The 23,341-nt window shown below is 32.6% G+C and overlaps 1 protein-coding gene across 2 annotated transcripts in view; it reads right to left on the bottom strand.

Annotated features, from left to right (window-relative positions):
* LOC6047478 (zwei Ig domain protein zig-8) overlaps positions 1–23,341 on the bottom strand; it is a 560,935-nt gene that overhangs the window by 225,364 nt on the left and 312,230 nt on the right. The window contains exon 4 of one of the 2 annotated variants that reach the window (XM_038265147.1): positions 20,187–20,261. In XM_038265147.1, coding sequence (XP_038121075.1) covers positions 20,187–20,261 — 75 coding nt within the window. Of the gene's footprint in view, positions 1–20,171; positions 20,262–23,341 lie in introns of both variants that reach the window. The other variant, XM_038265146.1, reaches the window with a different exon arrangement.

Below are 23,341 nucleotides of genomic sequence, written 5' to 3' on the forward strand. Positions count from 1 at the left end.
ATCAGCTTTCAACTAGTGCTGAAAAGCTCTGCTTTTCAGCACCCATTAAAGTGAATTAAAAAACTTTTATAGTAGAACTTTTATATAAATTTTATATTCTGTTATTTTTGAGAATTAAAGGTAACGTAAGTTGTTTCAGGACAGAACTGCAAAAATATTCTTTTCACTGAATAAAGATGTGGTATTTCATTTATTTGAGTGTGTAAAATTAAATCTGGCACTTTTGAGCTTTTTTCCAAATTTACAGTTTTCGAATCAAAAATTGGAATTACCAGTAGCACTCCGATATTTGGTTTTGAAGGCTTTGTTTATATTTTTTTATTAAAGTGATATTTTTTTCAATGTTAATGGTAGTGAAAACTGAAAAGCAAGCAAAAGACAGCAAATTCATTTTTCTACATTTCTTAAAATCATTTTAGAGCAATATTTAAGTATTCGTTAAAATTCCTTCGAAAAGACGGAAATATTTTTTTTCGCTATTTTGGTTTTCGTGAAAAAACAGATTTATTAAATATGATTTTTAAATGTTCTAGGTTAACTATATGACTACTATTTTATTAAGAAAATAATATTAAAAAGGAAAACTGAAGAATCAAGCTCAATTTATTTAAGATTAATTAAATGATTTTCAAATCTTAGGAGTGGCAACACTGGTTGCGTGGTACGGTCGTCTCTTTCGGTACGCGTTTTTTAATCCGTTTTTTTCTTGTGAAAAAAGTCAAATTAATTCAAGAAAATTAGTTCAATCGATTCGCGTGATCAACAAGACTAGATGAATGATGAAGTTTTCCAAATTTTAATCGAATTTGTGTGTTTTTTCGTGTAGAGAAAAGTTTTTTCTTCGCGACAAGATGGCGTTTTGAGCTTTGCCCTTCTCTGGGAATTTGTACCAGAGTGTGTCAGTATTGGTGTGCAGTGTGGGGAAGAAAAAGTCTCTCGTGTGTTGTGAAAAAATACGAGACCAAACGTGAAAAGAGAAGATTCGCCAAGAATGGCCCAGTGATTGTTTGCAAAGCTTTCGTATGTATTTTTGTAGTTTTGTGAAAAACACCGAAATTTTAAGATGGTTTTCGGCTCTGATATCGAGTAAGAATCTCCCGTTATGTCAGTCGGCGCTCATTTTTTTAGTGTGACATCCGATGGAGGCACGCGTTTGTGTGGAGAGCGTACTCTGGCCCACATACAAGGCAACGAAGAGGTCAAGTGTTTTAATTTTGCCGGTGTTTTGTACTGTTGTGTGTTGGTTTGCGATGACTCGAAGTGTCAAGACGTATGGGACTGCTGCTGTATTGGTGATTGAAGACCACACTAACCAGACCAAACTGTGGAGAAATGTGGGAGGTGAGAAGCTCTGAGAGAGCCGGTGTTTGTCCTGAGAGAGAGAGAGCAGTGAGGGGTGAACCTCTCGGCTTCGGACAGTGCTCGATTCGATGGTGTGGGTGCCGACGAGTTGACGCGTATGCGTCGCGCTGCACATATACACGCACGACGTAGCTGCATCGTGTCCGTGGCGGTCCCGAGATGGAAGTTCGATAGAATGGAATGAGCACACCAACAAGAGCTGGAGAGGTTAGACAAAGGAACCCCAATATGAGGTAGGCTCGTTTATTTTTCAGGGCATAGGTGAGTGTGGTCAGCACTAGTGATCTGATAAGGTGAGTATTAATATTAATATTATTTATATTTTTAAAATCTTTCCAACACCTTTCTTGTGGACCAACCACAAATGAAGTAGTTTTTTTACTTTGTTTCCCCTGTAAAGGTTAGAGAAATTGTGTCCATACCTCTCCATATTAATCATTCTTTTCGTTAAAACCGTTGATGTCAAGTTTGATCAAATATATTGGCTTTTTGTAAACTCACCAGAGAATTGATCATATTGCTTCCAATAATTTTTACACTTTTTATGCTTGATACTTTAAATAGCTTTGAATTGTTTTTTTTTTTTTTTATTGATACTTATCCTTCTTTTTCTCCAACAGTGAGCGAGTTGTGGCGCTATAACTACGGCAAATAGTGTCCTGGGCATTTGTGGAAATACAATGTCCCATCCCAGAGGGTCCCGGAGCACCAAAACTTCTTAGCATGGTGGCTCCCAACGATTAAATGCCTAAACAAACAGGAACGTGAGCGGGGGATCCCCACGTTTCTTCCTCCCCTGTAGATTCAGAACTGTATTGTTGTTTGAACATTCGTGTTCATACTCAATCCAATTCAACGAATCATCTTTGCGATTAACTTTACGCAGTTGGCCTGGCCGCTTCGATGTTTGTGATGTTTCAATGCATTCTAATGCAATGGCGCACTGCAAATGTTGATAATGACAAGAAGATGCTAGGCGTCAATCAACCTAAGGCATTCTCCAGGATGCCCTCGAAAGACTGGCTGCGATAGGGTTAGATTAGATTAGATTAGATTAGATTAAATGATTTTCAAATCTTAGTAATCAGCAATTTTCTGAAATATTTTTGTTTTTTTCTCAGTCTTCCATATTTAATAATAATGATCCCCGAATAAACTGGAATTTACCAGCTTAACTAATCACTTAGCTAAGCTGCTAAATTTATCCGGTTGATTAACATGAGATTTTATAGGTCATTTTAGCATTTTCAAAGCTCCACTATTTTTTTTCACGTGTGAAAAATCACTAAGCCTAGTTATAGCTGATCCGTCCTTTTGATGCTTGGATATGGCCTTGTAAAGATAAAAATTACGCAAAGTAATCGATGATAGAGCAATTCCAGCCCAAAACAGGATTTTTTTAGGTGCTTTTTTCTCGACCCTCTCCGTTTTCAATGAAACTTTGTAGACATGTTATTCTAGGCATCTATAAGCCATTTTTGTGTATATGGAGTCAGTTACGCTCGATAATAACATTTGAGAAGGGCGTAAGTGTTTTAAATATTTTTGTATTTCGTAATCTAAATATTGCTGTATCGCGAAGCCGTTGCATCGTATCAAAAAGTGGTCAAAGACAAACTTGTAGGAAATTTGACGGGCTTTCCGAAAAAAAACACTGAAAGAAAAAAAAACGCTCTACTTTTATGAGATTTTTTGATTTTTAAGTTTAAAAGTCAAATTTGAAGGTGAGCCCACCAAATTTTTTCGTTCAAATTTATTGTGAAAATAGCCTAAGATGTTACAAAAAGACTCACGAAAAATGCAGAATGGAGCAACTCACCTAAAAAAATACATAAATCATTTACTGAAACTGTTTTTTTTAAGTGCTCTTAACGTCAAAATTTTCAAAAACCGAATACGGGAATCGATTCTCCAGACAATTTTACATAAAAGTGTCCATATTGACCACCCAAGCAGCATTTATTGTCGCCAAGCCTTATTTGCAACTAATTCAAAACAATCTAATATTGCTCAGGCAACATGTACGCAACACTCCTGGTGACAAAAAAAGCGCACGACAACAACGCGATTGGCAACAATAGCCAGATAGTTGTGAACGTGTTGCGGCAATGTTTCCTATGCGATGCTAATATTTGTAGGAGAAATTGATGCTGTTGCAACAATGTAACAAATATGTTGCAATTTTGTTACCATTATGGTGAAATTTTTGGTTGCTTGAAATCAAATGTGCACCCGACATGATTTCAAGCGCAACAAACTTCTAATTAATTTCTCAATAAATATGTTTCCGCTTTGGTTTCGCTACAAAACAAAAATGGATAAGTCTGGAAAAATAAACCAGTCGCATTTTTCGTCGACAACAAACAAAATTGTTTTTCTTCTATGTATAAAAGTTGTATTTCTTTGGCAATTTCAAGTTTACCGAGTAAAATTGCATTCTACTCGTGATTTTTTCATGCGCCTTCAATCTTTATAAAATTTGCTATCTTTTCTGGAGCCAATTTAGTATCAAAATTTACAAAAGTTGGCTGATAAATCTGAAAATCATCTGCGTTTCAATGGAAGTTATGCAGATTGTCAATTCTTTATCAAAACATTATTAAAAATGTGTTTAAATAGCTGAAAATTGATTATTATTTTTTTTTCCTATCTACCATCATGGCGCTTCGTTCACACAGGGGTGTATTCAGGAACCTTCAATAAAATCAGCGGCTATTTTTTTTTTGTTTTTATGCATACTAGGAAGACACACTTTTTTAAATACCCAAATAAATACTTAGGGCCAGGAGGGACCGAATGGCCCGCCTAAGTAAAATGCGCCAACAGTCATAGCAAAATATACAAATGAATTCATTTATTTGTGTGTAGTAGGCTTATGCTTTGGAATGTTCCCTTCAATGTTGTACGCTTGGTTGATGAAATTTAAATGAATGTGTTTTCGAGTACTTTTCCAAGGTGCGGGAAAGAACGGACCACCTTGCGGGGCAGAATGGGCCACCTTAAAACAAGCTATTTCGTCTTATACAATGTTGAAATGCCTTAAGGGACATTTCTAACATAGTTTCCATGAAGTTAGACTACTTTTATAAAATAGTCACTTACCAAAACAAACATTTTTGAGAATAGTGTTAATATGTTGAAATAAGACACTATTTTTAACAAATAAGCATCAAAACAACTTAAAATTCAACTTATGTTGCATTTAACCTGATTTGTGAAGCTATCAGAAGTGAAATAATTTCGTATTCTCTTCCGTTTCCACCGTGAAACCTTATTCAGAATTAAACACAAAAACTATTAAATTGAATAAATGTGATAAGATATCTAAATCATTCACCCTTAGTACGTCCCTGCTTTCTTCTCTTTGAGCAAATTGCCAACCTTCACTTCTGTTGCAACAACGTTTCAGATATGTAGCAACAATGTTAAAGTTAAATATCCAACACCCCAATTTGTGTAACGTTGTGGTAACATAATGGTTACATAAATTTTGCAAACATTAATTTGTCTGAAGAACTGTCAAACGAAATGAAAGTTGTCGTTTTAGTTCAGCGGTTAGATCGTAATTGATGCAGCTGTGTTTTAAGAATAAAATTTAACGTCGACCGAATGAAACTTCTGGATGGCGCATGTTTCTTGGTGGGTGGTTCTCCTCCCCTTTGCGGAAAAAGCAAGGGGTGCGATCGCCGCGGAGTGGGTACCGTCAGCCCTAGGCTGGTTTCGGCTGCCCCTTACCTCACGGAGGATGATGACTTGGGAGGTGGGTCACGTACTGGGGCCACGGCCGGAACAGTGAAAGAGTCTCGCCGAGAAATCCGATGGGCAAGGCTGCCCACCGGCGGGAAACTCAGTGACTCCGGGTAGGCGGCTCGGAACACCCAAGTACGCTTATCGTGTGTGTGTTTCGGAGGTCGTCCTGAAGATCACACAGACTAGATTTGAATAATCCGGGAAATCCTCCTCGTCACAATCAGCAGAATCATTTCGTGAATAGTGAACTCGTTATTTGCTGATGTATCTAATTATCGTTTTAAGTCGATAACAGTGTAGAAAAATCTAGTTGGAAGTTCTTCTTCATGCCCCAATACTTCTGACTGTAAGTCCGTTTGGACAGCATTTATCGTAACTTATTCAATTTATTTAAGCGCTTGCACATTGCCTAATTTATTTACATGTTTTGAGGCTTGCAACAAAAAGACGAATTGCCAAAAAAAAATCCGCTAAAGATATGTTACAATTAGCTTTATCAAGGCAACATTGCTGCAACTAATTCGCAACATTTGCCGCTCATCATGAAGTAAGTTTTTTTTTGTTTCAAAATTGGTACAATAATGTCACCGAAACGTTGCATCAATACACAAAATCAAATTGTTGCCACAGCATACAATGGTAACTATTTCATAAAGAACTATGTATCGATGTAACATTTTCGCAAATTGCAACATTGTTGCTCCCTTGTTGTAACTTAACTGGACTTAGACGTTTTCAACATGTTGCGCGATGCTGCTTGGGCATTGTCCTAAGTCCAATCCTTGTGAAGTTACAGCGGGTTTAAAAATAAAGATGTTGAAAAAATAGGTTTTTTGATGGTTTTTGGCAATTTCTATATGACCGACTTGATTATTCAGTCTCGAAAATATTTTTACCGGAAAGCTCGTCCAATTTCCCATAAGTTTGTCTTTGACCACATTTCAATTGAATGTATGGGCTTACAGATATAAGCTAATTACATTGCTCATAACTGAAAACATAATATTTTTTCAGTGTAGTATGGTTACCTGGATAGTAAATTAGCTTATATCTGTAAGCCCATACATCCAATTGAATTGTGGTCAAAGACAAACTTATGGGAAATTGGACGAGCTTTCCGGTAAAAATATTTTCGAGACTGAAAAATCAAGTCGGTCACATAGAAATTGCCAAAAACCATCAAAAAACCTATTTTTTCGACATTTTTATTTTTAAAACCGCTGTAACTTCACAAGGATTGGATTTAGGACAATGGTCAATATGGACATTTTTATGTAAAATTGTCTGGAGAATCGATTCCCGTATTCGGTTTTATAAAATTTTGATTTTTAGAGCACTTTTCAAAAAACCAGTTTCAGTAAATGATTTTTGTATTTTTTTATGTGAGTTGCTCCATCCTGAATTATTCGTGAGTCTTTTTGTAACATCTTAGGCTATTTTCACAAAAAATTTGAACGAAAAAAAATCGTGGGCTCACCTTCAAATTTCACTTTTAAACTTAAAAATCAAAAAATCTCATAAAAAAGGAGTATTTTTTTCTTTCAGTGTATTTTTTTCGGAAAGCCCGTCAAATTTCCTACAAGTTTGTCTTTGACCACTTTTTGATACGATGCAACGGCTTCGAGATACAGCAATATTTAGATTACGAAATACAAAAATATTTAAAACACTTACGCCCTTCTCAAATGTCATTATCGAGTGTAACTGACTCCATATACACAAGAATGGCTTATATATGCCTAGGATAACATGTCTACAAAGTTTCATTGAAATCGGAGAGGGTCGGGTACAACCGATTCCCTATTTGACATGGAATTGCTCGATATCTATTTTGTAAACTATTGATCCTTATTTCAATGTTAAAAAGTTAAACTAATGTAACATTGGTTGAATCTTTGGAAAATTTTTTTTTCTGAATTTAAAATCACGACTAAGATACATTTCAAATGGAAAAAAATTCAATCCATTTTGAAATGTAGGTCGTGATTTAAAAAATCTGAAAATATTTGTTCAACAGGTAAAGCAATTGTCACACATGTTTCACATTAAAACAAGAAAATAAAATGAGTTGATATTGAGTTGGTATTGCTCCGTGTTCGTTGTTGATCGAAGATCTAGCTGTTTTGGCGCTCCAGAACACACCTTTTGATGCTACCTTCCCTGACAAATGCAGCTTTAGCTGAAAAGCCCCCGGACATGAAAACTGTATTTTCTAATCCCCTGAAGAAGACCGCATATCGCGTCGAAACGTCGGAATAAAGAAAAAACTACAAGTTTTTGAATTTTGTCTCTGACTGCTGAGCCGAAAAACAACCTAATCGTGTAATACAGTCGAGAACAACGCTTCATTAAAATGAATAGTTTCAAAAATATAATAGATGGCAAAATTAGGGCCGATGTATAATCAGTAATCGGTCATCAAACTTTTTACTTATATTTAGCAGTATATTTTACTTTTGAGGGAATAATATTAAATAAGTATAGTCCAGACTTGATTGTCCGAAGCCCCAATTATTCGAAATTTCGATTATCTGAAGTTTGATAAGCCGAAGGTTTATATGGGACTTCAGATTATCGAATAATGAACAACAAATATGTTTTCGTTTTTTTTTTGTTTTTTTAAGTCAACTTATAATGCCTATTCAAATGCTTTTTTCAATATTTCATCACCACCATTTGGGCCGCCATTTTGGATTGGAAAATTCTAAATAACTTTAGCTCGGCAATCAAAAATAAAACATCGAAAAAAATATTTTTCTAATTCGATTATTATTCGAAGTTTTGATTATCCGAAGAGAAAGTTTTACATCCCGGGCAGACGGTAAGAACTAAATTTATACCATTTCAATAACAAATACTGTTAAAATATCTGAAAAAGTTGGAATATTCTTGTAAAATCCATTTTCGCATAAGCGTATAATAACAGTTTACGTTATCATAACAAAATTTGTTATTGGTCTAATATTGGTTGAAAGCCAAAACAACTTGGGAATAACATTTTTTGTTATGGTAGAATACCTCCAACTGTTATTGGGATGATTGGATTAATTGTTAGAATAACAAAAAAAAAATAATAGCAGAGATTTGTTCGAGGAATAACTTGATATGTTATAAGTCAGTTATTACAATAACAATCCAATAACAAAAAAAATATAACGACGAATAACAAATCTTGTTATAAATAGCATAAAATGTTATTCCAAAATTATAACCTCCGGATAATCGAGTTTAGACTGTATGCAATAATTTTTATTTTGTTCCAGATATGATGATATCCCCTGTTTTGTGAAAACTTCAACAAATCGAAAAAATGGCTGGAAAATTATGCAAAACACCAAAAAGGCAAAATATGATGATTGGAGGTTGTATGTGTGAAACTTAAATAAAAACTGAAACCAAGCATAATAAATGCATACAAGAAATTAGTAAATGAATAAAAAAAATAAGCTAAATTAACTTTTGATGGAAAAGTTGAAGTCGAATTCAACTTTACGTTAAGAATTTCTCATGGACTAGCAAATATCCAACACTGGACCAATTCATGCGTCTACTTTCACCATCCTTTTTATGCTATCCACTCAATCGCTCAAAGGCAATTGTGTGACGACAGGTGGAATGAGAGTTGGATCCAGAAATACCTGCCTGAACGGCTTCTAATATGACGTGACGGAGGATGGGAATTCAAGTTGTGTGGGCATTGAGATTATTCTGAGAAGGCTATTAATAAAGAATGTATAAAAATGCGACTATGATTACCCTTGAATGCACTCAAATGTGTGAAATTTAGCATTTCTCGTCGATTTTTTTTTTGCATCCTGACAGATTGACAACATTGTATTCAATTTCTACCTTTCGAAATGCAACAAATTCAGTTCAGCGCCCCCAGTGTTCATTTCCCTACCAGCAATGTGTCAATCCTTCTTTTCATCCCTTGTCAAGCGGACACTGACTGCCGGGGGTGGCAGGGTCCGACATGTGCTTTATCGAAAGCAAATGAAGCATTTACCAGATTGAGCGCAACTCACTCGGAAACGGCTTAACAGTGCCGTCGAACTGGAAAGGGAATAAATTACCCATTCCACACTCGGAACCAATTCAAACTGTGGAGGGACCACTTCTAGGGGACAAACTTTGGGACAAATTGATTGGATTCAGTGTAAAAACACATCGTCAGTGTCGTACCTTCGTCAAATTAAGGACCCTTTCGAATGCTAACCAAGTTGAATTTAAATTTGAACGATTCGTTTTTGAGTACAATTGGTGGGAAAATCACTCAATAAGTGCTGCTGATTGCTTTTTTTTTTTGTTCAAACGGGTCGTTAGCACTCACTTAGACAATTTGTCTGCACGAGGCTAGTCCCCCCCCCCCCTTAACTAAGCACCTGTCCAGCTTAAAGTGACAATCAGAAGGGGCTCGGTTGTCCTTTCAGCAATTCACACGGTTGAAACACAAAGCACCACTTTCATGCCTTGTGAACAGCATAGAAAAAAACAAAGTTGAAAAAAAAACGCTGCTACCCCTCAATGAAACAATCATGAAAGCATGACTAATGTCAACCTCGGAAAATTAGCATTAAAACACACGGAATGACATCTCCCCCCCTCCCTGGCTGGGCTGGCGTGAGGATTGTTGGGGAGGAGTTTGCTCTTCACCCACGTGCTAGAACGGAACATTCTAAACACTGATACTTTAATTCATGTGTGTTGAAATGGCGGCACTGAAAGGCGGTGTTTACAGCTGGGAAATTGTCACCTAGTAATGGGTAAATAGACACTCTGGATTACATCACTTTTAAGTAGTTAAAAATGCGATTGCCCTGATGAATCCTTTGATGAAACATTTCTATTATTTTTATATAGTTAAGGGGTGCCATACATGTAGAAAATCACAAAATTTAATGTTACAGAAAATTTATTAAATCCACTAAAAAGATGATTTTCAATCACTTCTGCAGGTTCCATGAAGATATCAAATGATTAAACTGAGTTAGAGACGATTTGAGGCTCAAAATTTTGCCGTGCACAAAGCGGGCTGTCAAACTTTCTGAGCATTTTTCTCAAAACACCAAGTTGATTTACGGGTGAATTCCCGAAAAAAAATATTCCCTGTTTCCCGGGAAATTTGTAAATTTCCCGGGAATTCCAGAAATTCAAGCGGAAGTATACTATACATTTTCTTAACTTTTGGAACAATTTTTAAAAAAATCCCTAAAAAATAAGTGAAGAAAATCAACATGATTTTTTTTCAAATAAATTTAATGTTTAGTTCATACAGAATTAATCAGATGATCAGAAATGTTGATATCAAGATTTATTCCTGAAGTAACTGAAATTGATCGAATGAACTATTCGATTGTGGTAAGCTTTTTAACTTATAATTGATGTTTATTAATTTAAAAGTATAATAACCCCTTAACGCCAAAGTAAAGTTGAGATTTTTTTCGCCGTGATCAAATGAGATGAATATCAAATTGTTATCGTTAAATATTCAAATAGGTTTATGCATGAAGAATTACTTCAATTCGTTTAATACTTAGTTTTGAAGAAACCATTTGAAGTGAAAGAATTATGGAGGTAGTTAAAGGTAGGTAGTAGGTGCAAAAATGGGTGTTAGAGGGTTGAATAGGAAAAAATGGATTGTAAAATGATGTTAATTAATCGTTGAATTTAAATCATGTTTATTTGCTTTGGAAAAGCATTCAACCGAAGTAAATTATAAACCTGGAAATCATGTGACATAAATAAAAACACCTACTACCAACCTACTTTGTATTTTTTGAGAGGTGCCAAAAATACAGAAAATATTTTTAAATCTTGACATTGAAAACATTGAGTTGTTTGAAGTAAAACAAACAGAAGAAGTTAGATTAGGCAAAAAAAAAATATTAACAAAAGCTTTGCCCTTTTGTTAATGAGCTGAAACCATCATGATCTGTTTAAGAAAAGTAATTTGTCATGAAAAACATAATCACTGCATTTTATTTTTCTTTTTCATTTTAACCTTATGTGCCAAATCACACTCTCTCAATCTGATCACGGAGACAAGTTTAAATAAGTTTTACTGCTTCTCATTAATAAAATACCTGTATACTTTTTTTTATTTATCGTACGATTCATGAAATAAGAAAAAAAATAATCTACATTTTCTTGTTCTTGTATGATTTTTTACATGCAGTCAAGCTTTCAATTGATCTTCAGACTTATTTTAACCATTAAAGGCGTGGTTCTATACAATTTTGTAGCAAAATATTAATCAGAACCAAATTTTCGGGAATATGTTCAAAAGTTTTAGACACTTTAGATAATATTTTTCTTAATATTCATATTTTTAAAGCCGTATTTGTCAGCCACCGTCTAATGGGGCCATCCATAAACCACGTGGGCAATTCAGGGAGGGCTGGGGTGGGCGGTTGTCCTCGCTCCGAACAAAACAGATTTTTTTGTATGAGAAATTGTTCACAAAAAAGGGGAAGGTAGAAATTTTCAAAAAAGTGTCCACGTAGTTTATGGATGGTCGCTAATAAAATGATATTTAAAAAAATCCCGTTAATAAAAAAAATGATATTCTAGTATCACCCTTAACATTCTATTAAAAAATGATAAAAAGATGATAATTTAACAACATTTTTGTTCACCTATTGAACATAACCTAACATATAAGTAAGTTGTTATTTTATAGAAATGTAATTAATCTGAAAAACCATTAATGCTAATTTTTGGATTCAATTCTCCAAAGAACTGCTTTATTCGGTTATAATTTATTACAAAATTTTCGCTACCAAAATGAAAAAGGACACTTTTCAACGGAAAACAAAATCTGAAAACCCATAAATAACATGCTATATGGTTGGTAAAGGAGAACATTTCACCGGGGTTGGTACCCGGAGTCAATAAATTATTTTCAGCAAGAATGCAAATGGCTTTTCAGCAGGTGAGGACAAGTTTAGACAAGTTTTTGCTTTGTTTTCGTGATACAACTGTAGCTATGCATGAAAGTAAGATTTATATGCCATTTCAGGTAGGTGTAAAACGAAGTTTTATGATTTGTATGAATATTTTGCTTGGAATATTTGCAGTTAACTATTCCTCACTCTAAACATCAAGTTACAAAGTGTTCCAACTCGTCAGAAAACCACCCCAAAACGCTACGAGTTTGTATCGCTCAAGTTCCTAATTACATTGCTCTCGTACGAGCATCTCGAGAATCAATTACAATTGCAGATTCCGTCACTCGGAAAACTTTTTCCCCCGAGAGCTGTCGGAGCAGACACATTTCAATTGGCACCGAACTTTTACTTACCGCCAAAGCAACAGAGAGCAGATTACCATGAATGTCATGTTAAGAAGTGGGGAGGGGGGAGGTGTCTGCAAAGTGTCACGGAAATTTAACCAACCTCCTCCCCTCTCACACTATCGCAGGGAGTTGTCATGCTTCACTTCGTCGAAAATTGTGGTAGAAATTATTGTATCACTTAAAACTAGAAGTATCAGCGCCTTCCCATTTCATTCCAGGAAGGAGCAGGGGGAGGCGCAAGGGGTGCTACCGAAGTGTAAATTGTCACTGGTGGCAACCACCACGAATTGTCTGACAGTTTTGTAAGAAGGGGGATTTGGGTGAGGAGAAAACTTTTCAAACTACTGTTGGTTTGTTCGGTACATGTTCTAGTTTCACCATTACGACGTGTCTGGATTTTCGGGGGAAATTTGGCATTGGGAACGATTTGCCAAAAAACACGATCGATGCACTGAAATTGGTTTTGAGTGGAAATTAAATTGGTTTCATTTGGATTGGTTTGAATTTCAAAAAAAAAAAAAGATTTTTTCGGGTGAGATTAAATGTCCTACATTTACATTGTTTTGAGTGCTGAGAAGTGTTATTTTTTAATTCATGTGGTTTTAGAGTTTTTCCTGGAATTTTCACTGGTTGTTTTCTTACTCTCATCAAATTAACGTTGTAACAAAATGTCTGGAGTTACTGGCTTCCTGCAAGAACTGGAATATCTGTTTCTACGTAAGAATTCTTGTCATTTTCGGGCAATAGCCATCCAGCCAAAAAACTTTTTTCGTCTGTTTGAACCCATTCTTGGCTTGCCCATCTTGAAATTTCTTATAGGCAGCTTCATAAAGTGCTTTGAATTTTTTTTTCCGGAATGTTCATAGAAAGTCAGAATCAGTTTCAGACTGACTCATTCTTCTTCATAACAAACTAGTTAAGAATCCACAGAATACTGAGTCATATTCTTGGACGTCAACACAAAGTTTAATTTCATAAAACCTTGTATGGAACTCGGATCAAAACCATTTTTTTCAGCACTCGTCGTATTTATGCCACTCTGTATATTTTGGTTTTGAGTAATTCTCCGCCAACTCACACAGCAGTTGCCCCGACCCCTCTTCGATTTGCGTGAAACTTTGTCCTAAGGGGTAACTTTTGTCCCTGATCTCGAATCCGAGGTCCGTTTTTTGATATCTCGTGACGGAGGGGCGGTACGACCCCTTCCATTTTTGAACATGCGAAAAAAGAGGTGTTTTTCAACAATTTGCAGCCTGAAACGGTGATGAGATAGAAATTTGGTGTCAAAGGGACTTTTATGTAAAATTAGACGCCCGATTTGATGGCGTACTCAGAATTCCGAATAAACGTATTTTTCATCGAAAAAAACATTTAAATTTTTTTAAAAATTCTCCCATTTTCAGTTACTCGACTGTAAAAAATTTTGGAACATGTCATTTTATGGGAAATTTAATGTACTTTTCGAATCTACATTGTCCCAGAAGGGTCATTTTTTCATTTAGAACAAAATTTTTCATTTTAAAATTTCGTGTTTTTCTAACTTTGCAGGGTTATTTTTTAGAGTGTAACAATGTTGTACAAAGTTGTAGAGCAGACAATTACAAAAATTTTGATATGTAGACATAAGGGGTTTGCTTATAAACATCACGAGTTATCGCGATTTTACGAAAAAAAGTTTTGAAAAAGTTACTTTTTGCGTTTCTCTTTGTTTCGTCGTCCGTGTCTGTCGCGGGTGACCATGAATGGCCATGATCGATAACGACCAACTTTTTCAAAAAAAAATTCGTAAAATCGCGATAACTCGTGATGTTTATAAGCAAACCCCTTATGTCTATAAATCAAAATTTTTGTAATTGTCTGCTCTACAACTTTGTAGAACATTGTTACACTCTAAAAAATAACCCTGCAAAGTTAGAAAAAACACGAAATTTTAAAATGAAAATTTTTGTTCTAAATGAAAAAATGACCCTTCTGGTACAATGTAGATTCGAAAAGTACATTAAATTTCCCTTAAAATGACATGTTCCAAAATTGTTTACAGTCGAGTAACGGAAAATGGGAGAATTTAAAAAAAAAAATTAAATGTTTTTTTCGATGAAAAATACGTTTATACGGAATTCTGAGTACGCCATCAAATCGGGCGTCATAAAAGTCCCTTTGACTCCAAATTTCTATCTCATCATTCAATGTACTTTTCGAATCTACATTGATTCAGAAGGGTCATTTTTTCATTTAGAACAAAATTTTTCATTTTAAAATTTCGCGTTTTTTCTAGCTTTGCAGGGTTATTTTTTAGAGTGTAACAATGTTCTACAAAGTTGTAAAGCAGACAATTACAAAAAAAATAAATATGTACACATAAGGGGTTTGCTCATAAACATCACGAGTTGTTGCGATTTTACGAAACAAAGTTCCACGCAAATTGAATAGGGGTCGGCGCAACTGCTGTGTGAGTTGGCGGAGAATTACCCATCTGTGATTTTTTAAACAGTTGAAAACTGTTTTGCAATTGAAAAAAATATTTTATATCTATTTTTTGTAGCATCAAAATTTTTTAAAACTTATAAATATTATGTATACATATTATTCATGTTTTATATTATCAATTTTAATCGAACAAACATACAAAATAACTGTTCAAAGAAGATCAAAATTTATTCCATTCCTGTCAAATGATGCATTTTCAATCAACAATAAACATAATAAAACTATATTTAAAAAAATGAAATAACAAAAAAATATTATGACCACTAACGGACCAAAATCATAATATGTTTGTTTTGAAAATTACGTCGTTTGTGGATATTTATAAAAAAAATATTTTTTTTTATTGAACACAAAGTTTCATTAAATGTTTAGGCTGTTCATTCAAAAGAGTCATGTATTTATTTAAATACAACTGTACCTAAGCTCAAAACTTTTAATTGGTGATAATGGACACTTAAATCTAAACAAGGATAACAGTTAAAAGAAATCTTTTTTTGTTGTTCATTCAAAAGAGTCATGTATATATTTAAATACAACTGTACCTAAGCTCAAAACTTTTAATTGGTAATAATGTACACTTAAATCTAAACAAGGATAACAGTTAAAAGAAATCTTTTTTTGTTGTTCTATGTATTTTGAATTCACCGCAATTTTGAATCCAATGTGATTCAAATAAAATAATTCCATTATAAATAATTTTGTTTTAAATTTTTTATACATCTGAAAAAAAAACCTTTAAAAAATAAAAAAAATAATGTCTAAAACAATAATTTTATCCAAAAAAAAGATATCAGTCAATGTTAAACTGAGGATTGGTTTAGACATTCATGTTTTATATATAACATGTTTCATAAATTATCTATAGGACAGCACCTTTAACTTTTATCTGAAATCAATAAAAAAAATCTGCTAAATAGATGCCGGTGTTTTTTTTAAATATTAGAAATGATTTTCTTTGTCAGTCTTTTCTAAAATATTTAAAATTGCTTTCAAAATAATTGCTCGCTGGGGATTATGCGGATCTGTAAACTGAATTTTTAACAATTTTCCTTTATAAGCCAAATGAATGCTGATATATGAAAAACGAAGTAGACATTATCGCTGTTGGATAAGGACTTCGCCACACTGGGTACCTAAGTGTTCGAGATTATAGCACATATTGACACTTAGAATGTTGAATGCTGTTATATGCTGGATAAAGTTGTTAATTCTATACAATTCTAAACGATTACTAAGTTATCAACTGTTCACCTTTTTCCACAACTAAATCTGAATTTCCGGACCTGAATTAGTTTTTTTCCAATGTTGTTAAAACTATTTTTGAAAAGTCAGCTTTTTCAATTTGTTTTTTACTTTATCGACCGGACAGCTGGTTGCTGAGATGCAGCCTCTTTGAGTTATTTTTTTTTTTGTTAAAAGTGGGTATTTAGTTGTTAATGTCATCTAATAAGCTTTCATTTTTCATCTCGTGATATCTCAAAAATAGTAAAATTTTCAGTTATATTAAAAAAACAAAATGCTCAAATTCAAAATCAAGCTCAATAACTTAAATGTCAAAAATAAGTAATTTAACACTTATTAGTTGCATTATTGATATAAGACGACCCTTTCAAAACTTTTTTTTAACTGTTTAAAATGGGTCCCAAAAATGCTTTTAACTTGAAAGCGGTGCAATTTATTAAAAAATGTTACTGATTATTTTTGATTGCATATTACATTTTGCATTTAAAGACTACGTGTTAAATTTTGCATGGCATTTTTTTTTATTTCTTTTTGTGGTCTCGAAAATATTTAAAATAGAATATAAAATTTAAAGAAATACAGTCATGCCTCGGTTCAGCACCGCATATGGGGGATGCAAATCGAGGCGTACATAGTATTTTGGCTATAATCCTATGAAAAATCATCCAAACCCTTAAAAAAATATAGTGTTTAAGATTCGGGATAGTGTCAGCTCTCCATTGCAACTATGATTACATGAAAATGTTCACAAAAATAAGTATTTTTCCAGAGTTTCTAAAATACATTTTTTCCTCGAAAAAAAATGTCTGGATCCTTTTTTTTCAATATGGGTTTCAAATTATCGGAATTTTTTCATAAATTTCGAAAACAATAATTTTTTTGAAAACATTCAAATTTTCACAAAACATAGTTTTTTAAAAAATACTCAAAATTTCAGTTTTTTTTTCACGGGTATCAAATGATCGGGATATTTTCTTACATTTCAAAAAATATTAAACAATTTTCTTTAAATACTCAAAATTTTAACAAATCTACGGATTTTGAAAAAATACTCAAAATTTCAGTATTTTTTAATATTGGTATTAAAGATCGGGGGGTAATTCTCCGCCAACTCACACAGCAGTTGCCCCGACCCCTCTTCGATTTGCGTGAAACATTGTCCTAATGGGTAACTTTTGTCCCTGATCACAAATCCGATGTCCGTTTTTTGATATCTCGTGACGGAGGGGCGGTACGACCCCTTCCATTTTTGAACATGTGAAAAAAGAGGTGTTTTTCAACAATTTGCAGCCTGAAACGGTGATGAGATAGAAATTTGGTGTCAAAGGGACTTTTGTGTAAAATTAGACGCCCGATTTGATGGCGTACTCAGAATTCCGAATAAACGTATTTTTCATCGAAAAAAACACTAAAAAAGTTTTAAAAATTCTCCCATTTTCCGTTACTCGACTGTAAAAAAATTTGGAACACGTCATTTTATGGCAAATTTAATGTACTTTTCGAATCTACATTGTCCCAGAAGGGTCATTTTTTCATTTAGAACAAAATTTTTCATTTTAAAATTTCGTGTTTTTTCTAACTTTGCAGGGTTATTTTTTAGAGTGTAACAATGTTCTACAAAGTTCTAGAGCAGACAATTACAAAAATTTTGATATATAGACATAAGGGGTTTGCTTATAAACATCACGAGTTATCGCGATTTTACGAAAAAAAAGTTTTGAAAAAGTTGGTCGTCATCGATCATGGCCATTCATGGTCACCCGCGACAGACACGGACGACGAAACAAAGAGAAACGCAAAAAGTAACTTTTTCAAAACTTTTTTTCGTAAAATCGCGATAACTCGTGATGTTTATAAGCAAACCCCTTATGTCTATAAATCAAAATTTTTGTAATTGTCTGCTCTACAACTTTGTAGAACATTGTTACACTCTAAAAAATAACCTTGCAAAGTTAGAAAAAACACGAAATTTTAAAATGAAAAATTTTGTTCTAAATGAAAAAATTACCCTTCTGGGTCAATGTAGATTCGAAAAGTACATTAAATTTCCCATAAAATAACATGTTCCAAAATTTATTACAGTCGAGTAACGGAAAATGGGAGAATTTTTAAAACTTTTTTAGTGTTTTTTTTCGATGAAAAATACGTTTTTTTTAATTCTGAGTACGCCATCAAATCGGGCGTCTAATTTTACATAAAAGTCCCTTTGACACCAAATTTCTATCTCATCACCGTTTCAGGCTGCAAATTGTTGAAAAACATTTTTTTTTTTCGCATGTTCAAAAATGGAAGGGGTCGTACCGCCCCTCCGTCACTAGATATCAAAAAACGGACCTCGGATTCGTGATCAGGGACAAAAGTTACCCCTTAGGACAAAGTTTCACGCAAATCGATGAGGGGTCGGGGCAACTTTTCCCGATTTCGTGTGAGTTGGTAGAGAATTACCCCGGGATTTTTTCATACATTTCGAATGTTAATTTTTTTATGAAATTTTGAAAAAAATAATTTTAATAATGAACAAAACTGAAATTTCGAGTATTGGTTGAAATTTATTTGAAAACTTATTTAGTATTTTCAAAAATTTTCAACATTTAAGAAAAAAAAAAACGATGAGTATTTTTTTTTTAAAGCTTAGTTTTCTAGAAATTTTGAGTCTTTTACAAAAATACGTAGTTTTGAGAAAAAATTTAGTACTTTTAAAAAAATGTGTTATTATTTTCAAAATGTATGAAAAAATCCCAATTATTTGATTCTTATATTGTAGAAAACTGAAATTTGGAGTATCTTTTCGAAAATTCGTGGTTTTAAAGTATTTAAAAAAAAAATATTAGTGCTTTCGAAATTTATGAAAAAAACCTGATCATTTGATACCCATTTTTCAATAACAATAATTTTAAGTATTTTTTCGAGTAACATTGCATTTTAAAATACAGGAAAAATAAATTTTATGAAAAGTTTTCGTGTAATTATAACTGCAATGGAGAACTGACATAATCCCGATTCCAAAACACTATAATTTTTTGAAGTTTGAAAGATTTTTCATAGGATTATAGCCAATGTCTCCCATATAGCTAAAATCCCATAAGCTCTGTGCTTCAGTTATGCATTGGGCCGTGCTTTGTCGAAGACATTACATCGATTAGAAAATCCCCTTTCAAGATGCAGATTTAAGAGAAAGTGATTGTAAAAAAATGTCGGTAATAAGGAATGAAACTACAACTGCTCAAATTAATTTGATTAATGATAAAAAAATATAAATATTCGGCATTCGATGGATAATTTTTCATAATTGATCACAATATTCTCCAATTTTTTCCCCTTTTATATAAAATCAATGCCCTTTTCTCGTTCAGTGCACCCCCTCCTTTAAACGATCAAAATAGGAAGCAAACGTATTAGCTAATGGCGTATCGCCCCGTGCTCGGTTGTTACATACTTTCGGAGGTTTATTCAGTACCGAAACTTTGCGCTGCTGCTGCTGCCCTCTTTCTCTACAGCGCTTAAGCTCCCTGTGTGGAAGGAACAGTAAATCAATATTTACAGTTTGCGGATGAGGCCGGGAAACTTTTCCCATCAGAGTGGTGGAAAGGGGCTGGGATGATTTCTTGTTTTCTGTGTGAGTAGTGTTTGCGAAAGAGAATGAAACCTCGTGACTGATGGTTGCAACTCTTTCAGGATGTTCGAAGTGAAGAAGCTTTTAAGCTGCATTTTTAAATTTAATTGCATTACACTTTCTTCTGGAGAGGATGAGATAGAATAAATAAATTTAACTTTTCTCAAACCAAACAGTTGCAAGGTATGAAAATTTGCTGAAAATTGAATTCCATACAATTTTTAGGATAAAGGAGGGAAACAATGATTTGGTCTATTTTTAGAGTCAATTTCGTATTACTCCAAGTCGATTGATTACTTTGAAATATGAAAAAGGAAACTAAAAAAAAATTAACAGAAGAGTTCATTCCTAAATAGAAATAAAAAAACAAAGTGGTAGTGCACAAACACAACAATGCAAAAATCGTCCAAACACCAAACAAACCCAATGAGCACCCACTCTGTCCACGCCGGCCACCTTGCAGACCAGGAACGCGACTCCGCCAAGCTGGACGGTGGTATTGTGGGCCATCACCTGGAAAGACAGAGCGAGAAAAAGAGATGAAAAAAGAGTTAGTCCTGGCCCATTGGTACAAATTAGCACCGTAAAGTAGTTATCAGCGAAACTGTTCAACTTGTCGGGGTGAACCACAATAAAAAAGCAAAGGAGTGGGAAATTGAAATTTTCACTGCGCGCGCCGTGAAAATTCGCAATTTCCCGCAAACTTGCCAGTGACACGTGGAATGTTTCTGGTGGCAGCACTAACAGTGCTTTTCGTTGAATTTGTTACAACTTGTTCCAGACGATAAGCGTTGAATGCTTATTTGTTTTCTTTTTTCAGTTTTAAATTTATTTTTTTCAGATGCAGTAAATCGTTTTTTTTAATTCATTTAATGATTATATCTTAAAGATTCTACATTTATTTTGAATTAATTCAAAATGGCACTTCAGGGTTAAACCCCGGTCATGAATTTCAAAACTGTCACGCGGAAAAGAAGCTCCGGCGAAGAGAGAACACCGGCGGTAGATAAGTGCAGTCAAGAAAAGCTAATTACAGTTTTTCCTCGATTTTCTCCACAATTTTACCGTTTACCACCGTCGTCGGTGGTGACAAAACCGGGAAGGGTGGTTATTGCCCAGTCATGATAAGATGAAAACAACTTAAATGGGTTGCCAGTTGGTGCGAAAGTTAAAGTTTTGTTAGAGTTTTGATATTATCATTTTGTGCAAGTTTAAGATTTCCATCCTTTTCAAACGCGTAGCACAGTCTCAAATTTCGCAATCATTAATCATTCTATTTTAAACCCTCCATAGTTTCCACAAACTTAAGCTATCTGCAATGACCTAGACAGGGAAAACAAAAGTTTTCCTGACACTTTTCTTGCTTCCTCTCCTAAAGCTCCATGTAATGTGTGAACCAGGTGCAGGTTGTTTGCTACGCAAAGCTCCGTAGCCCGGAAAGGAGGTATTATCCAAGAGGATTCTTGGTAAAAACCGCAAAACTGTCAGCCCAGCTGCCGCTTCCTGGCATCTTCTGGAGGATGCTGAGAGCAGTTCAGTTCACAGGGTTGTGATGTTATTGTGTGACTGTCACTCTTGTAAATGTGCACAAAAAACAACGAGTGCACTTGCTGTGACCCATTCGAGCAAGTTGTCTTGAAAAATCGTGGAATCATAAAATCATAAAATCATAAAATCATAAAATCATAAAATCATAAAATCATAAAATCATAAAATCATAAAATCATAAAATCATAAAATCATAAAATCATAAAATCATAAAATCATAAAATCATAAAATCATAAAATCATAAAATCATAAAATCATAAAATCATAAAATCATAAAATCATAAAATCATAAAATCATAAAATCATAAAATCATAAAATCATAAAATCATAAAATCATAAAATCATAAAATCATAAAATCATAAAATCATAAAATCATAAAATCATAAAATCATAAAATCATAAAATCATAAAATCATAAAATCATAAAATCATAAAATCATAAAATCATAAAATCATAAAATCATAAAATCATAAAATCATAAAATCATAAAATCATAAAATCATAAAATCATAAAATCATAAAATCATAAAATCATAAAATCATAAAATCATAAAATCATAAAATCATAAAATCATAAAATCATAAAATCATAAAATCATAAAATCATAAAATCATAAAATCATAAAATCATAAAATCATAAAATCATAAAATCATAAAATCATAAAATCATAAAATCATAAAATCATAAAATCATAAAATCATAAAATCATAAAATCATAAAATCATAAAATCATAAAATCATAAAATCATAAAATCATAAAATCATAAAATCATAAAATCATAAAATCATAAAATCATAAAATCATAAAATCATAAAATCATAAAATCATAAAATCATAAAATCATAAAATCATAAAATCATAAAATCATAAAATCATAAAATCATAAAATCATAAAATCATAAAATCATAAAATCATAAAATCATAAAATCATAAAATCATAAAATCATAAAATCATAAAATCATAAAATCATAAAATCATAAAATCATAAAATCATAAAATCATAAAATCATAAAATCATAAAATCATAAAATCATAAAATCATAAAATCATAAAATCATAAAATCATAAAATCATAAAATCATAAAATCATAAAATCATAAAATCATAAAATCATAAAATCATAAAATCATAAAATCATAAAATCATAAAATCATAAAATCATAAAATCATAAAATCATAAAATCATAAAATCATAAAATCATAAAATCATAAAATCATAAAATCATAAAATCATAAAATCATAAAATCATAAAATCATAAAATCATAAAATCATAAAATCATAAAATCATAAAATCATAAAATCATAAAATCATAAAATCATAAAATCATAAAATCATAAAATCATAAAATCATAAAATCATAAAATCATAAAATCATAAAATCATAAAATCATAAAATCATAAAATCATAAAATCATAAAATCATAAAATCATAAAATCATAAAATCATAAAATCATAAAATCATAAAATCATAAAATCATAAAATCATAAAATCATAAAATCATAAAATCATAAAATCATAAAATCATAAAATCATAAAATCATAAAATCATAAAATCATAAAATCATAAAATCATAAAATCATAAAATCATAAAATCATAAAATCATAAAATCATAAAATCATAAAATCATAAAATCATAAAATCATAAAATCATAAAATCATAAAATCATAAAATCATAAAATCATAAAATCATAAAATCATAAAATCATAAAATCATAAAATCATAAAATCATAAAATCATAAAATCATAAAATCATAAAATCATAAAATCATAAAATCATAAAATCATAAAATCATAAAATCATAAAATCATAAAATCATAAAATCATAAAATCATAAAATCATAAAATCATAAAATCATAAATTAAGAATCAAAGGGTTCATCCTCCAAAACATCTCCATCTCACCCACCCTCAAGAAATCCAAACTTGGCAGCCCCAAATCCAACAAATGTCGTCCCCTCTCAAGAAGACACTACTGGTAGGTTTTGGCAACAGCTGGTGCTAAACCGGGTTGTTGTTCCGACTCCTC

The sequence above is a fragment of the Culex quinquefasciatus genome, chromosome 3, assembly GCF_015732765.1.
Source record: "Culex quinquefasciatus strain JHB chromosome 3, VPISU_Cqui_1.0_pri_paternal, whole genome shotgun sequence".
Taxonomy (NCBI): domain Eukaryota; kingdom Metazoa; phylum Arthropoda; class Insecta; order Diptera; family Culicidae; genus Culex; species Culex quinquefasciatus.